General features: G+C 43.4%; 1 protein-coding gene across 2 annotated transcripts; it reads left to right on the top strand.

Moving 5' to 3' along the window:
* The first annotated feature begins 1,266 nt into the window (after nucleotides 1-1,266).
* C8B (complement C8 beta chain) lies at nucleotides 1,267-17,875 on the top strand. Of its 2 annotated transcripts, none has more exons than XM_032696929.1 (12): nucleotides 1,267-1,479; nucleotides 2,655-2,826; nucleotides 3,887-4,028; nucleotides 4,540-4,681; nucleotides 6,910-7,042; nucleotides 7,908-8,105; nucleotides 9,103-9,343; nucleotides 10,398-10,526; nucleotides 11,277-11,440; nucleotides 13,645-13,798; nucleotides 15,602-15,670; nucleotides 17,046-17,875. In XM_032696929.1, exons 1-12 carry the CDS (start codon nucleotides 1,343-1,345, stop codon nucleotides 17,195-17,197), a joined length of 1,833 nt encoding a protein of 610 aa, XP_032552820.1. In that variant the 5' UTR covers nucleotides 1,267-1,342; the 3' UTR covers nucleotides 17,198-17,875. The 2 variants fall into 2 exon arrangements, with proteins under 2 accessions (XP_032552820.1, XP_032552821.1); XM_032696930.1 differs by having other exon boundaries at nucleotides 1,268-1,479; nucleotides 2,676-2,826.
* Nucleotides 17,876-23,062: the final 5,187 nt, after the last annotated feature.

Below are 23,062 nucleotides of genomic sequence, written 5' to 3'. Positions count from 1 at the left end.
GCTGCCTGAAATACAATCTTTTATTTGGAGCAGATTCCTACAAGGATTCGGTTAATGTGCTTCTGTGTGTTAAATTGTTATCATCAAGCTGCCAAACCAGAAAGATGTCGCAGCCAGTTGCTTATTTTGCAGAGACATGGCTTCACAGGCAGAATAATGTCATTTGTAAGGTAACTGTGACACATTAGGGTGTAGCATTTGGCCAGGTAACGGCACTGAGGTTGTCAGATTTGTTTTGTATTAGTGAATATGATTCATTATATATATAGCATCCATCATTCCCATAATGAGAAAATTAAAATGTATTTATTCTTTGTATCATCAAAGCACTCAGAGATTTATCCCACATTGAGAGACTGTGCTGCTAAAAGCCATGGTTGCACACAGAGTGAGGCTGTGTCTTCTTCGAACCTCTGCTTGTCCACCAAGAGGAAGGGTGGGCAAACACAATGATATTCCTCATTTTGTACAGGGGAACACAGATTCAGAGAACTTTTCTCCATCTAAGATGCTCATTGTAGGTTAAGACTAATTAGGAAAATTAAGGGAAAGACTATTGTGTCCCAGGAATCGAAAAGAAGAGAGAAGTGGCAGGATATGAAAGCTGCCTCAACAAGTAACTAAAGAGACATTCTGCAAGGTTTTGAAGGTCCTGATCTGCTTTTGAAAGCCCAGCTGAACTAATGGGAATCGGCCCGTGGTAAGTTCTCAGCCTGGTGGGATCATTTAAGAGAGAGAATGACTTAACATAGTACCTAGAAAACACCAAATCATTTAATTTAATACCTGACAGGCTTCCATGGGCTCAACAGGGACATGGAGCAGAGAATCTCTATGGAATGGCCCAGCCAGAGCTGGGGCTCTTGTCTTCCCCAGCACCACGAGCCCAAGCCCTGGTGAGAGACAGCAAAGGGCACTCTCAGGATGAAGGCTTTCCCTGAGGCGTAAGAGTGAGTGCTTATGCCTCATGTCTGGCCTTCCTCTGGAAGACAGACATGAAAAGCAGCAATAAATAAATGATTTTGCACTCTATTCCTAGAAAGCCGACTTGAGTTTACTTATCACTTCCTTCTTGCCAAGACTCAAATATGTTTCATTTGTTGAAATATTCATTTTCCCCATTCCTTGAAAGGAGCATTACAAATGAAAGTGTAAATTGCTTCCAGACAGATCTTTGCTTCCTCCCTGCTTGCCTGCGAAAAGCCGCGTGCTAACAACTGCAACGTTTACCTTGTGAACCTGCCAGGTGCTGGGTCATCTGCTGTTTACAGGGTGGGGAAAAAGCCTCAGTAATTTATCTTCTACTACTTGAACCATTTTCAACCCCCTACTAGCAGATGGCATGGGAGCAGTGGTGGTTTGGAGTTACCGATGGTACCTGGGAGTGATGAGCACAACACGCACCACGTTCACTCTGTACACCGTCAAACTGTTGCTGCTTTGTGCTGTACTTGGCATCCAAACTGCTCGTTGCTTTGGGTGAGTGACTGTTTCTGAAGCCACGTCCATGGGATGATAAGATAAACAGTCAGATCAGCACAACCTCTCTGCTTTCGTGTTGTGTGGTCCGTAATTGCTGTCTTGAGCGATTTCTGTATTTCTAATGAATAGCGAGAGACATTGTGTTGAAGTCAACACAGTGCAATGTGTCTGCCTTCAGAAAAGTAATCCTCTTGATAAATTTGAGATGACAAATTGCCACAATCGTGTTGTAACAGGGAATTGTTTGCAACGTGCAGCCTTCTCCCATGCTGGCTGGCCAGCAGAGTGCTGGGGAGACAGGGGTTTGTTTTCTTTGAGTGTGTAAGTAGTGAGAATGTGGCTGATAGGTGTTCCTTTCTCTGGTGCCTTAATACATTTTGCTCCTTCAGAGAACTGTGACTGTAGTCTTTCCATTTTAACTCTGGCATTGTGGAAACCTTGGAGACAGTTATCACATGAGGGGGAAGATAGTGGCTGGGTTGAAGTAAAGGCTAACACTTGGGGTTCAGGTTCATTATGGGGTTGAAAGGGATTAATGGGTTAATTACTCCCTATTGTAAACCGAGAACAGAGTCTAAGACTAATGGCTTTGGCCAGCTTGGGAAAAAATAGGCTGCTCGGTAAAGAGAGACACTTAAGCCTGGTTTTCAAAAATGCTGAGTGCACACCAGCCCTTATCATTGGGACTGGTGTTTGTCACAGAGGTGCCTGACCTCGGAGCTGTTTATCATGTATGGCAGTGAGGTACCAAAGTGCTGCCCGTGCACCAAGCAACAGAGAGCCATGGGGCAAGGGCAACAACTGATGATGCAGATTTTGACCAGGTAATTTGATAGGGCTTGCACAGCTTGAGGTGAAGCTCAGGTTGCAGGGTCATGGGTTGAGTTTCCTCTGCTGGCTAGATCAAATATGTGTCCTGCAGTCACTGCTCCTGAGTGCTCTGCAGGGTTATTCTCATGGTGGTGGTGTAGAGGACTGGGTCTGCTCTTGGGCATTGAAGAGGGAATCAGGTTTCATACAGGATCAATGCCAGTACAGAATGAGAACTGAAATCTAGATGTTGCCCGCAAAACTTGGTGGGGTCTAACGAGTGTTAGTTCTCTTTGGTGTGTAGTTTTGCACAGGTATAGGACAAGTTGCTCCTTTTAGATTGGTAGTTTCACACCTTGAAGCTCTCGTGTTGTTGAGCACAGTGGTGAAGAGTCCCTTAACCTCAGTGGCACCAACGAGAGCGTGGCCAAGAGCAGGCACGTCCGATCCGTGAGTGACCTGCCACAGCCCCGCGACTGCGTGCTCTCCACCTGGTCCTCATGGAGCAAGTGTGATCCCTGCCAGAAGAAAAGGGTGAGTGTTTGTGGTCTAGGCATGAAGCCTGAGAAACCAGGAGGCAGGATCTCCTCTGAGCCTTGTCTTTATCATCTGTGGGGTTGGGCATACAGGAGGCTGCTGAGGAAAGTCCTGTAAGGGTGAGACTGTGGGCTTTTGCTTTCAGGTGGCTTTTGGCTCTTCAGCTCACCAACCCCAGTAATTCCAGTACTTTCCAGGGTGCCTCTCTGTCCTGAGAAGGTGTAAGCCCAGGCTTGGTAAAAACTGGGGCTTTTACAGGGACTTTCCAACACAGTCCTCTTCTTCCAGCGTTAGTGCAAGGCACCATCTACACTAATGGTCCCCTCTGGGACCTGGAGACACTTGGTGCATCTCAGGATTAAGATGTTTTTTCTTGTCTGCCAGCCAGCATTTTCCACCCGAGAAGCCCCATCAAATGAAAGTAATGATCCCAATAGCTTGAAGAGCAAAATCCCCCTTGCTAGAGAGACCTCTGCTAATGAGTTGGAGAAGCTGTTCCCAGGCTTAAGCAGAAATAACCAGTGATGGGAGTTGGGAAGAGTGAAGCTTCATATCAAAGAGTTAATCTTAGAAGCTGGGGAAAAAAGGAGGGCTAACATATTGGATGGAGTAATTGACTGCTTCACAGCAGTGTTGTGGGCGGAAAAAAATCCCTAATGATACAGAGGGGCAAGTAAATACACTGACAGGAAATAACAAGGGATGTCGTTACCAGTGCTAATTGAAAGAGAGGAGATGGAACTGAATCCTTCCTTACTCTTGCAAAGTCCTGCGCTGCCCTGTCAGGCTCATTTAAAGCAACTGTCAAAGAAAAGCAAACTTTCCTTCATCCCTTCCAGTCCTCAATCATTCCTTAATAAAATTAAAACTGTCGCAGATCAGAAACCTTTGAAACTAGGCACATTACTAACATCACACTTTGCTGACACTTTTTTTTTTTTGATATGACAGTACCCTTAGATCAGTTTTCCACACCACAAAGATTGTTTTTTAACTAGAGAAGCGTAAAATTCACAATTTCTGTACACTTGAGTCAATATTTTTTATTTCATCACAGTACAGATTTGCCCGCCTGGAACAACCCTCTCAGTTCAATGGAGATCCCTGTGATCACTCTGACAGAGAAACCGAAGACTGTGTTACGAATAGTCCTTGCAGGAATAAAGTTAGATGTGATGGGTTTGTGTGCTCAGTCACAGGTAAGGACTTGTGGAGTGGGAAGTGGGAAGTGGAGGTGCTCAGGTGGCATCTCTGACACCACTGCTGAACTTTCTGCTTTTACAAGAGTTTGCTGGGCCAAAGGGATGTCGGGAGTTGACTCGGCTCCATCCATGCTTGTGTTTGCATCAGTGGTTTTGAGTGAGTCCATTAGCCAACATCTGTCAGTCTAAAGCATGTCTTTACATCTTCAAATAGGAAATTAAAACCCAGTTATATCAGTAAAATCTGTAGCATAAGTGACAGCAACAGGAGAACATGCACTGGGGCATCCTTGACATTCTATCTAGGTTGAGCAATGAATTTTAAGATTAGGAGAGTTTTGAGTGAAACTGAGCAGTTAGGAGTTTGGTGATCCATGCAGATGAAGAAGATTTTTTTTCCAACTAGATTCGAACCATTCATTACAGGAATCTTTTATTTTGTTTCTAGACTGAGTCAGAGAGTATGATCATAGGTTATTTTATGTGGGACTTACACCTTGTATCCTAGGGAGATGCATTACACGGAGGCTACTCTGCAATGGGGACGATGACTGTGGGGACCAGTCAGATGAAAAAAACTGCAAAAAAGTGTTTAAAAAGTGTGACCAGAAGATGGAACAATACTGGGGAATAGAGAATCTGGCAAAAGGGTAAGTCAGTGACTTGCATGAGATGTTTTCTTACTTAAGGCTAGGAATGATCTTATGTGGCTTCAGACATAAACACTGACCAGAGAAAAGCTCTAGCAATTGTTGTATCCAGAAGTGAGTTAGGATCCAACAACCTTTGGGAACCTCGTCCAAAGTCTTGTGGACATCAGCCTGTTGGAGCGAGTCTAGAGGTTGGTCACCAAGGTGATTAGAGGTATGGAGCACCTCTCCTGTGAGAAAAGGCTGAGAGTATTGGGATTGTTCATCCTGGAAAAGAGAAGACTCCGGTGTGACCTAACTGTGGCCTTCCAGTATCTGAAAGAACTACAAGAAAGATGGAGAGAGACTATTTACAAGGGCGTGGAGTGACAGGACAAGGGGGAATGGATTCAAATTGACAGAGAGTAGGTTAAGATTAGAGATTAGGGAGAAATTCTTCCCTGTGAGGATGGTGAGGCCCTGGCACAGGCTGCCCAGAGATGATGTGGCTGCCCCATCGCTGAAAGTGTTCAAGGCCAGGTTGGATGGGGCTTGGAGCAACTTGGTCCAGTGGAAGGTGTTCCTTTCCGTGGCAGAGGAGTTGGACTAGATGGCCTTAAAGGTCCCTCTCAACTCAAGCCATTCCATGATTCCATGAAATGAGTATCTTGGATTGCCTAAAATATGAACCTTACTATAGGTTTGTATCTTTACACCATGTATTGATTTGGAGGAGGAAGAGGGAGTTCAAAATTTCTTTGATTTCTTTCACAACACTGAGAGATGGTGGAATTTATGGGCTTTGCTTGACTGGAGTAGGGTTAACATGCATCTTAGCAAACTCCAGCTTTGTGGGGATTAAAATCCAAGTCTGAATTAATCCAGCTTTTACAAGCTAAGACTGTAACAACTTTCTGTAAGATCAGACTGTGTGAAAAGAGTTTTTTCTCATTCTGCAGGGAAAAATGCTTTTTACATTAAAAAAAAAAAAAGGAAAAGAAAAACTCCTATTGCAGGGAAAAAATTATAATTTCCTCGTTATTCTCTGGAGATATGGCTGCTGCACATGTCATTGGTAATGCTTTGTACTTCTGAGTTTAATCAAAATTAAAAATAATGTTGGACTATTATAGGAACATGCTTCTCATCTCTTTGAAGCTACAATTGCTCAGTAATTTGCTTTTAGTGGACTTCCCATCTTTTCAGATTGTTCTAAAATTAGAGTTAATTTTTTACAGCCTCAGAGTCATTATCATGCAAGCCTCTCTCCCCAAAATAAGGAGAGGCAGGTCCAACAGAGTCCTGGAACGCTAATGGGGACACACATGGACTATTAGCAATTTATCCTATTTTTTTTTGTGAAGTTTTATCTATTTACACTTATGACCATTTGAGTTTATGGAAGTGAGTGCCACGTCCTCAGCTGTGTGCCACGAGGGTGGTGTGTGTCCTGACAGTGAGCAACAGAAGGGTTTTTACTGCAATACATCCCACCAGCAGCAATAGGAAGAACATGTTATGGAGTTTAATCTCCTCATCTAAAAAGATTGCAGTGCTACATCTTTTCTTAGAGCAGATTTCTCTCCATCATCCAATGAAATAAAAAAAAACTTCCCCATGATTTCAAGGATTAGTTGAACAATTCCTTGACTACCTTTATTCTTGTACCATGACAATTTTTTCTCTCATCTACTGACCTCTGGTTGATCCTTGACCAACCTGGCAAAGATCATGACTGATAAACCAGAACAAAGAAATGTGAATTAAAAATTGGTCTGGATTGATGACTTGGGTTGGCAAACCTGTCTTTAAATTTCCTGCTGGATGCAGTGAGCATTTGGTGATGATCAGGGTGGGCAGCCTGACGGAGTGAGGGTTTTGCTAGTGAGGGTTTGTTCTGCTCATCCCTGAGAGTTCCAGCAAAGACTACAAAAGCTACCAGTGCTGGTGGCAGTAACACTGGTGTCATTCATAGCTGCGTGCTGAAAATTGCCCTTCATATTTATCAAGTGTCAAAATTTGACTCTGCCTTTTGCTTCCTTGTTAGTCAGTTAGGTTCTTCTGCAGCAGCTGGGTTGGTTGGACTGTGAAAGAGGCAAAACTTTCTTTTGGGTTTCAAAATAAAGAAGTGTGAAACAAAAAGTCCTCAGCCAAACAAAGCAATCTTTTGCCTTTCTCAGCCAAGGCATTTAGTGTTTACCTTTAAATTGATTATATTGTAAAATTTTGCTGCTATACTTCATCTACAGGTTAAATATTTTCACAAACAACTTGGAAGGATTAGTTCTTGATCACAGGTACTATGCTGGGGGATGTTCTTCCCATTATATCATGGACACAAGATTCAGAAAGCCATACAATGTAGAAAGCTATACACCAGAGGTATGTCTCAGATTTATCTGCAAATAAGCACACATACATATATTCCAAGAGGTTTAGTGCACAAAACCAACAAAGCTTCATTACCAGATCATTTTATAAAAGATTACAAAAAATTGTTGACACTCAATAGGATCAGAGTGAATTTAACCCTACTGCAGAACATGATCATACTCCACATAGTCCATGATGTTGAACACAGCCCCTTATAATATCCATGTGCACTGGAATAGGTGACAATGTTCCCTTGGATCTTATCATTGCAAGAGCTGAGCCTTACCTTCCCAGTGCCAAGAAGTGTCCAGGAGGCCCCAGAAGGTACGCACTGGGCAAGGGGAGGTTAATTTTAGACAGAATTGTGGAGTGTCTTAAGAGCCAGGCTGGGAAAGCTGCCCTTGTGCAACAGCTGAGGGTTGAGCAGCACACCATGTGCTTTGTATGAAAGGTTGTATCTGTGGTGCATCAAAGCTATATTTCAAATATTATATATTTGGCCTTAATGCTTTTGATGACATAGCATGATATTTTTGAGTGTTGCCCACTAGGAAACCTTTTCCTTTTAGAATTCATACTTTAATTGATGCCTGTGTTTAAGACTTCACCTTCTTTGCATAAGATTGACATATTAAGTGAAAGCCTGAGGACCTTGCAGTATGGAGCAGATAGTAGCTTTCCTGCTGCTGTAAATCAAGTATTCTTGAAGTATCTGTGTTAATAATAATAGTTCTTTGCAATTATACAACGCTTTTCATCTTCAAAGTGCAAGCATTAATTCACAAGTATATTTGTATCTGCATTCCTTCCTCATGCTTCAGGTATACAATCACTATGCAGGAAATGAGACATGTTGTTTTTCCTTTCTGTTTAGACCAAAGGCAAATATGAATTTACAATGACTGAATATGACTCCTACTCAAATTATGAAAGCAACGTCCTGAAGGCAAAGGCTTCACAGTCAAGCTTCAGCTTTGGTATAAAAATACCAGGACTGTTTGAGCTCGGTTACAGTTCAAACGACAACAGGTTCAAGAAGTTCATTCAGAGGATGAAAAGATTTTCTTCAACTGTAAGCACTGTTCCACTTAATTCTCTTCTAACATGTTATCTGTTAGTGTGTGAGTGCCAGTTTGATGCTCATCATCAGGTCAGCAGCCATGACCGGGATAAATTAAATCTTTTCCACCACCAGATTTTGCCGTTTGGTCAAGTCTTTTCTACAGCCACAATGCCTTCATTTGTGTTTACGGCATCCGGGAGCTTTTCCATTCGCGTCTCAGCCAGGAACTGAGCTGCCTAACCTCTGGAATCAGCCACAAATGATTGAGAGGACTCAGTGAGCCTCCTGGGTCCCTTCCATCTGTGGATATGCTATGATTCTAACTGAGTGTGGTCTGTGCAGTGTCCTGCTGGGCATCCACATTTGGATGTTTGTAGTCAAGCCATTTAAAAAAGTGAAACTAAGCAGCCTGTTCAAATGGTCTCCTCTCCTTACAGTCACCTTGCTACTTGGAGATGTTCAGGTGACAGTCCCCACATGGCCATGGGTGCTGGGTCATGAGAGGTTCTTACTTCTGATACCAAAGCAGTCTGGGAGTGCAGCCAACACAGTGGCTCTTCCAAGGGAATCTGCAGAGGTAGAATTGGGGTGTAGCTATCAAACCCCAGAGCCCAGGGTTCCCCCTTGAACTACTGATGAGTGGTGGCGACTGAGATATCTGGGGTGAAAGGAGGGCAAATAGGATCTCTGCAAATAGGACGCAGCAGCACCCCACTAGTTACTATGGGTGGAACAGGCTCGTGGGGTGCTGCTGCGTCCTTGCATCTTGGATATGCCAGAGCAGAGCGTGGGCCCTGCCTTTCCCTGTGTCCCAAGAGTGGCCTGACTTTCAGAAACTTTACCACTAAAAATTTTACTTTTGCGAAGTTAAAAGATTTCCAGTTGCAAAGTGTAAAATTGATAAATCCTGACCAGCGCTAATTATTTAAGAGCAAATAACCACACACTGTCACGAGAATGACATCTGTCACTTCTGGACTCTCTTGTGTTTCTGCATTTCATGTAGTCCAGCAAATTCATCCATGCCCGTTCTGAGCTGGCTGTTGCTGTTTATAAGCTGAAGCCCCGAGCCCTGATGCTGCATTACGAGTTCCTGCAGAGGCTCCACCAGCTGCCAACAGAGTACAGCTACGGGGAGTACAGGGAGCTCTACAGGGACTACGGGACACACTACATCACTGAGGCCACTGTCGGTGGCATCTACGAATATACTTTAGTCATGAACGGCGACGAGCTCCAGAAGGCAGGTATGTGCATCTGATGGTTGTGAAGGAGCTTTGGGACCAGTTTTTTCGTGGGAAAACCCCCCTGCAGGCACACAGTGATGGCTCAGGTCTGAGATGAGAAAAGAGAGATGGTGGAAGAAGGAGTTAAAAATGTCTGAAAAAAGTCCTGCAGGCTGTGGGAGTAGAAGTGCTTTATGGCAGTGAATAAAGAGGTTTTCAAAGCATTCTCAGCATCATGGGCTTGTCCAGTGGTCAGGCTGTGGGTGCTGCCAGTTCACAAAGAAGGGCCCTGGAGCAAGTATTTTAGATGACACGTTTTGGAGGCTGACAAGAGGTTGAAATGAATGAGAATCATGGATCTTAACACTTTTGTTAGCTTTGAAAACCTTCACCTAAGTTCTTTTCCATTGCCTTTCAAATGGCAGTTTTGAAACACCTTTAGCCTTGAGAGCTTTTCTGGCACGTAGGAAACAGTAAATAATTTGCTGGGTGACTCTTGTGCCTGACATTGCTCTTGCTCTTTGACTCTGGCTTCCTTTGTTGCAAGAAATGATGATTGTTGTGTGGGACAGAGCAAGCTATGTGACATTAATCAATAGCTGCACTCTCAGTTATTTATTCATTGGCATGGGAGTGAGGACCTGCCTCTGCTGTCTGTTTGCAAAGGCATTTAGTGGACTCTGCTGTAGGTGATGCTCAATCTGTTTGCTCTTCTGTCGAGGAAGTTCCTTATCCTGTAGTCAGATAGAGCCCCGAGGGACAGAATTTAGATTCAGATTTCACATATTCAAATTTTAACACTGTTTCCCAATTTCAGCTATTGGTGTGGGCCCATCACAAGCCACATTTGCTTGAACTAATATGTATTATTGTTTGCATCAAAATGCTCCACCCATCAGTGTCTTCCGACCTAGATCAGGATCCTACAGCAGTAGCAACATCTTCACACTGTCCCCAGCACTGAGCTGGGCTGTAAGTTCTCACCAGGGTTTTTTAGGTCCGTTTTCTGTGTATATGAATATAAAACATCAAACAGTTGTATTAAAACGCTACAATTTTTTGATGTGTATTTAAGGTTATTCTCTGAGCGATGTCCAAAAATGTACCCAAAATGGCTTTAACATTGGTGCAAATATTGATGAGGTCTATGTGAGGCTTGGAATAAATGCAGCTGGCTGTAAATCCATTTTTAAAGAGATTGGAGGTAAGCATGAAACACTTCTGCCATTTCATTTATAGCCTTTGTCATAATGAAAAGAAGATTTTTTGATCTTGCCTGCCTGAAATATTTCCCAACTCCCTCCCAGCCACTTTTGAGTCTGCTGACTAACCCCAGCCGGGCTTAATAGAGGGGGAGATGTCTCAAAGCTTGGGTTTTTCCCAGGATTTTCTTTACTGAGTAGAGAGTAAATATCTGCTCAGCATCCCCAGGAAAAGCAGGGAAGGATCAACCATTACCCACCTACCTGTTGCTGTGTTACCAATCTCCCACCTCTCAGCAGAGCAGCCCAGCATTCCCCTTTTTGCACCCAAAAAAAGCTCTAATGGGCTAAAAAGGGAGGTAATGGTGTTGTGAGAGCCTCAGGGAATGTGGGGAGCTGGGGGTGTGCAGTGGGAGGAGGGTGCACCTGAAAATACATGGAGGAGAACAAGCAATGCTCCTGGTGGTGAGGGGCTGTGGATGGACTTGTGAGCTTATAACCATAGGGTGGAAATTTAGGGGAGAGACAAAGGGTGCAGAAGAGGAGCATGGGGTATTCTTGCAAGGGATCAGGAGGGACATAAGACACACTTTGTAGGAAATCAGGTGTGAAGCACTTGTAGCGTTTTTCCTTTGCCCTCTGAGTGTGATGGATCCTGTGCAGGGGTGTTTTGCTCTTAGCTTGTATCTCAACTGCAGTCCACAAAGACATAACTGGGCAGAGCTGGCCACTTTGTGAATGTATTTTTGCAGACAGCACCTCCAAAAAAAAGTATGTGGAAGATTTCATCGCCCTGGTTCGTGGCGGAGCAAGTGAACACATCACCACGTTGGCCTACAAAAACCTACCAACAGCTGCGCTCATGCAGGAGTGGGGAGATGCTGTACAGTACAACCCTGAAATCATAAAGCTAAAGGTACTTATCCATCACTTCTTTCAGCCTTACTTAGATGAGCACCTTGGAGAACTCTGTGTTCAAATAAACAGGATTAAAAGAAACAAACCCAGAGGAATAATAGACCTTATTGTGCAGCATAGTTTCTCTAAGACTGGGAATTCAGAAAGTCAAAGGTGTGATGCTTTAAAAATTGTGTGGTTGGAATTACACAGAGTAAATAGCTTTGACCCTTGTAATGTGGCTGTGCAGATGTGATCCTTTGCTGATGCCAAGAAACAGGCAAGACAATCCACCTTCTGTTTTACCAGTGTATAACTTACCAAAATATATCTCTGACAGCATAGATTTTATAAGGACTTCTATTTTTCTTGAAATTTTTCATCTTCTGTGAGAACCAGTGACAATTTAGCAACAATCCTTTCAGTTCAGAAGGTCAAATAGTTCATCATACATACCTGGATGTTTGTGCAGTTCAGCTAAACCTTAAAGAGGTTAAGTTAGGTTAACTTAAAGAGGAGTTAGGTTTTGAAGAGTCAAGGATTTTTGATACTGAAGAGTTTTAGAAGTGTAAAAAGCAAGCAGAAGTATGTAACAATTCTATTCTGCCTCATCTTTTAAAATGTCAAAATAAGTGGATAGTACAAAGGTGCAAGAGGACATTCTTTTAAACAGGAGTTTGAACTTGGTGGAAATTGATTATATTATTGTATGGTTGTTTTTTATTGTAAAATTTAGTTTTAGGCAAAATACTCATATTTCTAAAAGGTATTTGTTTCTCAAGAAAAAGGGGAGTTTTAAAAATATGAAGCAAGCAAAAAATCAGTAATTTGGAAATGGAGCCAGTGCCTGTGTGGCACTTTTTGCAGCAGAGGTGTCTTACCCAAGCCCCCGGTGTGCTGTGGATTGACCTTCCAGAAAAGCACTGGGAGGTCTCAGGGCAGGAGACAAGAGAAATGCAACCCTCTGCACTAGATCCCACGCACAGAAAAATCTCCCACAAGAAATTACTGCGTTCTTTGTCTTGCCTGGCATCAGTGACCAGGCTGCCCAGTGAAAAACCTCAGGCGGATGTAATTTAGATTTGGTATCTTCATTTCCATACCAATATCCCTGTGGGGCTTGAAGATCAAAAGTGCCAGTGAAGTGTGACTAAATGTCAGCCCAAGAATGCTTAGTTAGGGAAAACTAAAGCAAATCAGTTCATAAATCATCTACTGAAGGGACTTGGCAGGTCACTCTTAGTGTATTTCCTCATTTGTATGATCTGAATTCAAAAAGCAAAGTATGGATCACAGATAATTGATGAAGAGTGGATGTACAGCATCAGGAAATTAGTATTTTTTTATTGAAACATTCTTTAGTTCTTGTAGTTTGAGCCTGTGATGGCAGAAAGATGATCTTTCATGCTTACTTTGCTGATGTGGCCTGTATGGCAGCATCTCTGTAGTGAGGATGGGAATTTGGGATGGATCCTCTGGTGACACGTGGCAGTATCGTCCCACTGGCAATACTGAGACACCACTTTAACTTTCCCTTGTTCTCAGGAGAAAAATAATGAGTGAACCAAAGTCTCCTTGATCCCCTATTGCATGTTCACCGTGTTGTGCATCCCCTTGTCTTCTCCCACCAACCCAATCCACAGATGGAGATCAAATTCTCTCCCTTCTAGAAGGCAGTGGAAACTCTTATCTTGGCTCCATAAAGACAGAAATCAGCCTTGAAATGCAGAAGTGGTGAAGGTGAAGGTGCTGATGTAAATCTGTGACTGATGCCTCTGGCAGCGTTGGGGGGCTGTGGAGGGAATGGAGGAGATTTTTGTGGATGGGTGTTCGGGGACATTTATTAGATCAGAGTAAGAGATCACTCAGAAAGTGTAAGTTTGAGCAAATCTCATCTAAAAATGTCTTTATCGGGAAAATGGATGAGAAAGGATTTAATGAAACTCCTGTGAAACTTTGCTTATTTGTTAACTGACAGTTTGGCTGTTGTATTTTTTACACATTTCCAACTGCTTTGGTGTTGGAAACCAAGGGGAGCATCCTTCTGAGTACTCCTGACATCATGGCTTTGTTGTTCACAAGGTTTAAGTAAATAGTAATGGGAAACCTGGAGCCTGTACCACACAGCCTTCATTTCCCTCTCCAGCTGTGCCACCACCGAGCCTTGTGATGTTCACAGCATCTTGAGCTTGGAAATTAATGCAGTTTCTTGCCTCCCTTTAGGCAGAGCCGCTGTATCAGCTGGTGACTCCAAATGACTTTGCCAGTGCAATCACAATAAAAGAGAATCTGCGACGGGCTCTGGATGAGTTTCAGCTGGAGACCAGCTCCTGTCGCTGTGCTCCGTGCCAGGGCAATGGCACCCCCTTCCTGCGAGGTACAAGGATTTTGAACCTCTTTTCTACCCTCTTAAGAGAAATCAGTTGGGAATTTGTGGGGTGCGAGGAAGGTTGGCTCTTTAGTTTCCCCTGTCATTTCTTTATCAGGTAATTACTTTACTTTTTTAAAGTTGGTCTGTTTGTAGAGTCCTGGTGAGTAAAGACAGTAAAGTCGGGGGATGTGTCTTTTTAATAGGAGTGACCATTTGTATCACTTTTATGGAAGAATTTGTTCCTTCTCAATTATGCATTTAAAAAAAGCCTTTGACATCTTTAAGTCTCCTCCCTTGCTTTTAAGATTGCTTCCATCCTCCTGGAGAAGTGACTACTGTCTCAGCATTAATTAGTGTTTGTAAAAGTGTTCTGAAGATGAAAAGCACCATATAAGTGCCAAGTACAGTGATCACCACCACCTCCCCCCGTTTCTGATAGAAACTGTCCTCCTTTGTAAGCAGGCAGTGATTTAAAAATGAAGGGGAAAAATAATCAAATTCAATGAAAACCGCTCTGCCTAAACAGACATAGATGATGTGATGAGAGCTTCTAACAAAGGGACCATTTTGTCAAGTGCCTAATTCCAATCTGCATCTGCAAAATTCCTGATGAGAATCATTATCATCAAATTGTATCTAATGCAGAAACGATCACTTCAGGTACCACCTAGTTGATTGTAGCACTTCAAGGGTTTGTCTCATGATGACCCTTGTTTAAATAACTTTTTAGGAGCTGAGTCAGGTTAGTGTTTCATTTAGGATCTTCTCAACAAGAGGTTTTAAATGACCATTTATTTTCTTAAGTGGGAGTTCTCCTCTGGGTTCCTGACATGGGATGCACATCGCAGTCCTGGGCAGCCAGAGCAGGGATATGTGGGCTTTTCCTCTGCCACAAAGCCAAGCTGGGATACTCCTGTCCCAGGTACTCATTTCTGATGCTGCAGTTTGCTCCCTCTCAGCTTTACCAAGAGCTCTCTCTAGAGACCCTACCTGCAGTGCTGTGTCCAGCTCAGGGACCCTCAACATAAGAAGGACATGGAGCTGCTGGAGGGAGACCAGAGGAGGTCATAAAGATGCTTTGAGAGCTGGAGCCCCTCTGCTATGGAGACAGGCTGAGAGAGCTGGGATTGTTCAGCCTGGAGAGGGGAAGGCTCCAGAGGGAACTTAGAGCACCTTTCAGCACCTAAAGGGGCTCCAAGAGAGCAGGAGAGGAACTTTGGACAAGGGCCTGGGGTGACAGAACAAGGGGAAATGGCTTTAAATTGAAAGAGGGCAGGGTTAGATTTGACATTTGGAAGAAATTTTTCCCAGTGAGGGTTGTGAGGCCCTGGCACAGATTGCCCAGAGAAGCTGTGGCTGCCCCACCCCTGTAAGTGTTCAAGACCAGGTTGGATGGGGCTTGGAGCAACCTGGGTTAGTGGAAGGTGTCCCTGCTCATGGTGGGGGGTTTGGAACGAGATGATCTTTAAGTCCCTTCCAACCCAAACCATTATGTGATTCTGGAATCTCTTTTGGAGAGGAACAGGGGGACTGTGTGGACCCCTGGTGTGAGGAATTACTACTCCAGTGTGTTGGAGGTTGAGCTGCAGTGCAGTGGCAGGAACAAATGGCTGGAGAGGCAAAAGGGGCGGCAGGGTAGCGACGGCTCCCCTCTTTATTGCTATTTCATCCTTTCAACACTGCAGAAAAATGATGGCATTTCACCCACTGTCCCTTCCTCACAGAATATGAAGTGCTGAAAAGAAATGAGCGTCCGCTGGGAAATGTGATTTGAAGTCTCTAATTCCCACCATCTCTGCTTACTTTTAGGAACAGAATGTGAATGCTTATGTCCCCTTGGCTACAGCGGCATTGCCTGTGAGATCAGCAAGAGAAAAGGTGAGAGGGACTCCAGATCTGAGGAGACACTCCCAGCTGTATTAGGAGTGTAGCTGATGGATGGGGAGTGATGCCCAGCGCTGGCTGTCCCCAGTCTGCCCAGTCCAGTGCACCAGGGCTTAGCTGACATCTGCAAAGGTGACAGATATACTTTCCCCACCCTCTTCTGAATTTCTTTGCACTCTTGAGGAGGAGGGTTTATTTTTGCTGTTCAAAGCTGCATGGACGTGCCTTGCAATTGTATCAAAAATATGAACTTCTGCCTAATTGACAATCCATGACAAGCCTCAAGTCTCCTCCAACAGCACTGTTTCCTAAATTTTTCCCTTTGAATAAGCCAGCATGTTGCAAACTGTTGTCCCCCAGATATGCTACCATGCATTTTAATCTTAAAATCTTATTATGTTGTTTTGAAGCGTTTACTAATGCTTCTTGGTCACTTGATATTGCCGCTGTCTCCAGACTGATGTTTTTAACTCCTTCTAGTTTAAGATGATCTGTGAATTTAATCATTTTGTTTACTTCTTCCAGCTCATTAATTTGTTTGCTAAATAATACCAGATCCCAGGCACCCAGAGCTCTGGCACCAGTCTGATGCAGTGCATTTATCACTGCTTTGTTTACAGTCTTATCCAGTACTCATTCTGTGTGGCTGTGTCCTAACTAAGCTAGGCTGAAATGCATTTTAAGCCAAGCTTTCACCAAGCTGGGGGCCAATTTTATAGGTGTTTCTAGAGAAGTCCGTGGAGCCTTAAACTATAGAGTAACACCTTATTTCAGTCTGCTTATCACACGTGCAGTCACATCCAACCCTCCCAAAGACTCACATCCATCCACTTGTCAACATGGAACTTTTTTTCTCACACCCCCTTCCTCCTTTTATCTGTTGCCTTCATAATTCTCAGGATTTTGAATTTATGTCACTCACATGCTCAGGGTCCAGAAGAATCAGTGTAATAGGAAAAGCAATGGAGAGAAAGATGAATAGTCAAGCTGTTGTTCATTGAAGTGCTAACACTGCCCCTCCCACCTCAAAACGTGGCTGAGACAAGTTTACTTGCTGTGTTTCTTATCTAGGCTTGGACTAAGTCAGAGACAGAAACATCCTACAAGAAAATATAAATCTAATTAACCTTTTTTCTCCTCTTTTGTGTCTTCTTAAAGTGTAGTTTGAACAAACACCAGAAATGTTGAACAAAGAATTAACATCTTTAAAACAATCACTCATTGTTAATGACTCTAGTATATTGTTAGTGATGTAGACAGGGGCAGAACTGTTTGTATTCAAATGTGATTCATGGAAGCTAACAGCTCTTCCCATGGAAAGACCTGCCTTACTCTGACAATCATTTCCTGCTTTGGATTTTTTTTCCAGATGCTGCTATTAGTGGAAACTGGGGCTGCTGGGCCAGCTGGTCTCCGTGCTCAGGAGGTCAAAGAACAAGAAGACGACAGTGCAACAACCCTGCGCCACAGAATGGTGGTTCATCGTGCTCGGGGCCAGACTTGGAGACAGTTAATTGCTAGAGGGAATCATTAGGAACTTACAAAAAAAGTGATGGACAGGTGGAAAACTGGTTGGGAAGATGTCACCTGACTGGCTTTCTGAGTTGGCCTCTCTCTGCTCATGGGTCTCATCCAAGTGTACTGAAGTCAGAAACATTTCAAGACACTGGGAGCTAAGAGTGTGTTATGAATCACACCTTTGGACATGCCTTGCAATTGTCCCATGGGATTGAATGTGCTTACTGACCTTAATATTTTGCCTTTTCCCTGTCTTTATTGCAATGGGCTAACTGAGACAAGCTTTATCTCCTGCTGTATTTGGTAGCTGCATGATTTAAAATTGTACTGTCTTGTTTTTGAAGGTTCCTTTGAGATAAGAAAAGACTGTTTGATCTGAGGCGCGGCAGAATGTGTGCTAATATGCAGCTTCTGTGAAGACAGCTGTGTCATGTGGAGCAAAATACAGCATGTTAAAGTCCAAATCTCAATGAGCACAACAGTAATATAATTTGACATTTAAAGCCTCTGTGCCTCACTACCCCAGTTGCCCAATTTGTTGTATTTAAATTGTCTGTCGTATGAGAAATCGTCTTTAAGAAGTGGAAACCAAATGGTGACACCAAAGCCTTGTGAGACTATACAGTAGTTTTTCTCCTACCACAGTAGGAGATGAGCCTCCTCCTTTGCCTTTCTGAGGTAGAAGAGATACACCGAGTATCAGATGCACCCTGGTATGCTCAGATACATCAGTGCTCTGGTTCCTTGGGAAGGGGAGGGAAGGACGGCGGGATGCAGCTGGGATGGATGAGGAACTGGAAAGCAGCTGCTGCTGCTTCTGCTGCTTGGGGATATTGGAGAGCAGGAGAGATGGCTGCACTTGATGGAGAGGCTGTACCTTGACTAGGGATGTCACTCCAGGATGCCAGGACCCTCAGCTGGAGCAGGATGAGCACCAGCATAATCATACAGTCACAGAAGGGTTTGGGTTGGAAGGGACCTTAAAGATCATCTCCTTCCAATGCCTCTGCCATGGGCAGGGACACTTTCCACTATCCTATGTTGCTCCAAGCCCCATTCACCCTGACCTTAAACACTTCCAGAGATGGGGCAGCCACAACTTCTCTGGGATAAATAGAACTTTTTGGAACAATTGGTTGCACATTCCCTGAGGTGTTCTACCTGTAGTAGCTGCCTCTGCCCCAGGCAGGCTCTGTTTCATCTGTTTGATCCCATCAAAGTCTGTATTTCAGTAGCTACACTGCTAGTCCGCTCAGGGTAGGACATCTGACTTGAAGAGAGTTTGCTAATGAAAAGAGCCAAAGCAAATGGTTTGCCCTTTATTACTGTCCCTGGAGCTGTGCATCACAATGCAGATGTAACAACAGAGGAACTTAGAATATTGTGCACCATGTCATGACCAACCTGAGCCTGGATCATTCCGGGGACTTGCCTCTTACAGCTTTGTTGGTGGTTAATGATTTTTCCAGGTTGGGCCTGCTGTAAAATAACCAACAATAGCTTCGCTCCAAAAAGGAATTCCATCAGTGCAAAGTTGTTCATAAGTGTTGTGAGTCTTCTAACATCCGCAAGGTCAAACACTCTTCTGAGGGTTTTTAGCAGTGCTGGTGATGGTGGGTTGGTATTGCCAGTTTCTCCCCTTTCAGACTGATGTTGTCTAAATGTAATTCCTATAAGAACAGCTCAGGCTCTCTGACATCTGAACAATGGAACATGCATTTAGTTGTAGCCCTCATGCCGCCTCCACACTTATCGACAAGGTTTCTGTGACAGCTTTAAGAAAGGCAGAGCACATTGCATATGTAAAAGATGAGTGCTCTGTACTCATTATGGGCTTCACAATTTAGCTGCCAACCCAAAACATTTCCCTTTTCCACTGTGCAGCTGATATCTTTTGTGTGATAGAAATTTGCCAGGAGATTAATTTTGGGTCATGGTCAAAGAGGTCACTGCTTGTGTGAAGGATGACATTCCTCCAAGTTTTTGAAGGCACACGAGAAGCTCTGCAGCTGAGGACCCTGAGCATGGTTCCTGGGTGCCTGTAAGGACAGGTACTTCAGTGTCATTGCCTGCCCTTCTTGAGAATGATCGATGTAATCTCACAAAGGAAATTTCTCAAATGAGTCAAGTGGGTTTTGTAAATTTAACCACCTTCCCTGATCATCAAGCCAATTAAACACATAGTGGTGGTGCCTCTATCCATGGCTGTGGCAAGCAGAGCCAGGTGTAGCAACCTGAATTGGAGCTGTTCTTCCCAAATCAGAAAAGCCCAGAGTTTTTGAAGTGGCAGTGCCTGGGTTTGTATATTTGGGGTTTTTTTTGGAGAAAGAGGAGAGATTTGACAGTTGTCAAGATGAGCAAGGTAGTCTAACTGAAGTATGACTTCAACAGTGGTTGAATGTGCAGCCTGCAGGCTTAGAAGCTCCCATAAAGGACATAACTTTATCTTGTCCTTGTGATTTTGTGCTTTGATTCAACTAACTAATGATTTATTATAACCTGGAGGGTAATAAAAAATACTATGCTGAAGCTTTTATCGTTTCATTTTGGTTCGCATTAAATTTTGGTACTATCTTTTACTGGTGTTTCTAACTTCCACTTTCTGTGTAAGTTTAGATTAATAACCCACGTGTGAGAACTCTGTGTGTGTGTTCAGTGCTGGCTGTGCTGCTCTAGCCCATTTCTCTGGTTAAGATACTTGTCTCAGTGGGCTCTACTACATCCTGTATTATGTTTTCACAAGTAGTTTGCTTGAGAAAAAAAAGAGGGTAAACATGGAGAAGCTGTATTTTTTTTGCATCTCCCTGCCTGAAGACATTGCTGCTGTGATGTTGCTGGATCCAGGCAACATGGCTTTGGAAACTCCCAAAAGGGTATTTCAGGTAAGTTGTGGTTGTCACATCCAGCTTTCCCAGGACAAAACCGACTTGACTCTTGCTACCCTAAACATCTCCATCAGGTGTGGTTAAACCAGACTGCTTTCCAGCTGAGATTCCCTTGCTCCCTGTTGTGTCATATCATGTACACATTTTGTGTTTACCTGTGAGGCTGGAATGTGGTCCACACTGCAACTGGGGATTTATAAGCCCTTTGGTAGCCATAGTATTGCTAAATCACTTTGCCATGCTCTTGTTTCTTGTGGATATAGTTGTTCCTCCCCAGGTTCTCTCCCAGATCGATTTAGTGGAAAGCAACTCAGAAAGTCCATGCAGAGGTGTTAACAGTCCCCAGAATTTCTTTGTTTCACTCTGATGGCTGAAGAGCCCAGTGAGCACTCAACACAACTGCCTGATTTCAGGTCAAATTATGCCTACAGATTAATCTTCCTTTTGTATACCATTTTAATGCCACCCTGCTTCTGTAAATCAACAAAAGTAGAGATGAGTACAGTAATTATTACGATTATGAACACATATTTTTACTTATTCTTAATGCAGCACCATGAATCCCACTGTGTTGGGCATGATAGAGCAGCACCACAAGTACCAGTCCCTTACCAAACTTGCCAGAATCTGGAATATCTTTCGTTTCAGGTTTTTGGCATGGGATTACATGTTTTGTGTCTTCCTGTGCCTGTGCATTCCACTGTATAAAAAGAAAAGCAATAATTTCTGAGCTGCTTCTGCTGAGGAATTTTTGCCTGCTCTAAAATCACAGGCTCAGAGGGACGGAGGCGTTGGGGCAGTCGACGTGACATTGACCCCGAGGTAGAAAACAGCTCTGTCTCAAGCACTGCCCTTATCTCCTCTTCTGTTAGCTGGTTATCTGGAGCCTGCACCTTGCAACCTCAGGTGTATTGTCATCAATCATTTGCTATTTTCTTTTGCGTGCTGGTTCCTCTCTGCCCTTCCTTTGTTAATAACCCAGTTTGCCTATATCCATAAAAATATCTGATTGTGATACCATTTATCCAAAGCGCCATACATCCATCATGTACTTATGAGCGAGATAAACAAGGTCTCCTGGGAAATATGCCGCGAGAAATATATAGGATAAATAACTATATCAAATGTATGTCAGTGTGCAAAAGGGGAAAATCCATTCATTAAAACCTGGGTGGAACTGCAGTGTTTTATTGTACCCTCTAAGCTTTTAGTTTAACTAAGAAACATACATTTCTGCTGCTTATCTCATCTTGCACAACTCTCATGCTACCCACTTCAGCAGGAGATATATTAGCTTCTTCGACTGCCATTGTAAATGTGTAATTGCTCATAATCTTTTCTCTTTTTTTTTTTTTTCCCCAGACCTTACAGGCAGCTTCTTCCTTTTTTTTTGACTTCGGCTTCGCTGCTCCTGAATTTCAGCATTCCTGATATTTGAGCCCTGGGGGTAGTGGAGGACTGGAGTGGGAGGAGAGGGGCACTACCCACGTGCCTTTGGTGTTTAAAGGAAGCCCTTGGGTCTGTATTTCAGTGCCTTGGGTTGTGAGCAGAGTCATGAGAATGAACAACTGCAGGTAAAACATAGCTTTTTCTGCTCTTATTTATATGTGTTTCCTAGTGGCATTTTATATGCAGTTTCTTTAATCACTTGGATTTATTCTTTTTTGAGGTTCTCTAGCCTGGAATCTATCCTTCTAGAAACAGGTCTAAAAGCTGAGGATGCAGGTTCCCTTCCTGCAGGCCCCATCCCTCCTCAGCCTCCAAGGCATCAGGTCTTTCTGTTCATTAATTTCTTCCCTCTGGTCACAAAAGAAGCATACTTGGCTTTCTGACTAAGGTGACTTTATACTCATTTGTTTGCAAGCATTTTCCTGAGTCCTAAGAAGTTGGTGTAAATGTAAGAACTACCTAAGAGCCAAACTGGTCTTTGGTATAAGAGCCCTGTCTCATGTTTCTACTTAAACTAATGGTTTTAAACTAAAAGAGGAGTGATTCAGACTTAGATATAAGGAAGAACTTTTTTACAATGAGGGTGGTGAAACACTGGCACAGGTTGCCCAGAGAGGTGGTGGATGCCCCATCCCTGGAAACATCCAAGGCCAGCTCTGAGTAACCTGGTTTAGTTGAAGCTGGGATCATGGCAGAGAGATTGGACTAGATGACCTTTAAAGGCCTCCCTTCCAACCCAAACTATTCTATGATTCTGTGATTCTAAGCAGTTGGTATAAAGGTAAGAATCACTTATAAGTCAAACTGTTCCTTGGTATAAGAGACCTGTCTCATGTTTCCACATAACCTGGCAGCCCAATGCCAGACAGCATTGATCAAACCACTGATGGGAAAACCTGCTGAAATCCTACATTTCCTATTCCTTTGAGAAGTCTAAATCACACCGGTCTGTGGGTGCTTCATGCTGCTGCATTTTCCTAACAAAGAAGACATCAGAATCAGGCCCTTGGGAGCAAATTCCTCTCTGGGTAAATATCACCTTCACCTGGAAAAGCAAAGTTGGCTGTAAGGCCACAGCTTTGCTATTCATCATAGGGATTTTTCACAGAACAAGTACATCTGAGGATTCAAAACAACATGGTTTGTTGTTTTCAGCCTATAGTTTCATTTACAAGCAAAAGAGACGTGATGGAAAATTGTCCTTTGGCAAACATGCCCACAGAAGAAAATATGGGGCCAGATCTTCAGGTACCATAAATCAGCTGTAGTGAAGGAACAACACTGATTTACATCAGCTGAGCGTCAGCCTATAAATCCCCACTGACACGCTGTTGAAAAACAAGCATTTCCAAGCACCAGAGCTATACCTGAGCAATTTCTTTCACTAAACCATGATTCCTTTCTACTCCCTCTTTCCATTCATATGTATATAGAAGGGCTGCTTTGTGCTTTGAGGTTTTGGTGCTCTTGTTGTTGTTCATAATGCCTGATTCCTTCTCAGGGCTTTTTTTCAGTTCTTCCCTTGTAATGAAAA

This window comes from Chiroxiphia lanceolata, chromosome 9 (assembly GCF_009829145.1).
Source record: "Chiroxiphia lanceolata isolate bChiLan1 chromosome 9, bChiLan1.pri, whole genome shotgun sequence".
Taxonomy (NCBI): Eukaryota; Metazoa; Chordata; class Aves; order Passeriformes; family Pipridae; genus Chiroxiphia; species Chiroxiphia lanceolata.
Note: the sequence above shows the minus strand (reverse complement) of the source record. Positions and strands in the feature narration are given on the sequence as shown.

What these genes read in the sequence shown, in the direction of transcription:
- C8B (XM_032696929.1), top strand. Translation starts at nt 1,343, where the DNA reads ATGGGAGCAGTGGTGGTTTGGAGTTACCGATGGTACCTGGGAGTGATG. An exon ending in CGACGAGCTCCAGAAGGCAG is followed by an intron (nt 9,344 to 10,397) that starts GTATGTGCATCT and finishes TGTGTATTTAAG; the next exon opens with GTTATTCTCTGAGCGATGTC. An exon ending in CATTTTTAAAGAGATTGGAG is followed by an intron (nt 10,527 to 11,276) that starts GTAAGCATGAAA and finishes GTATTTTTGCAG; the next exon opens with ACAGCACCTCCAAAAAAAAG.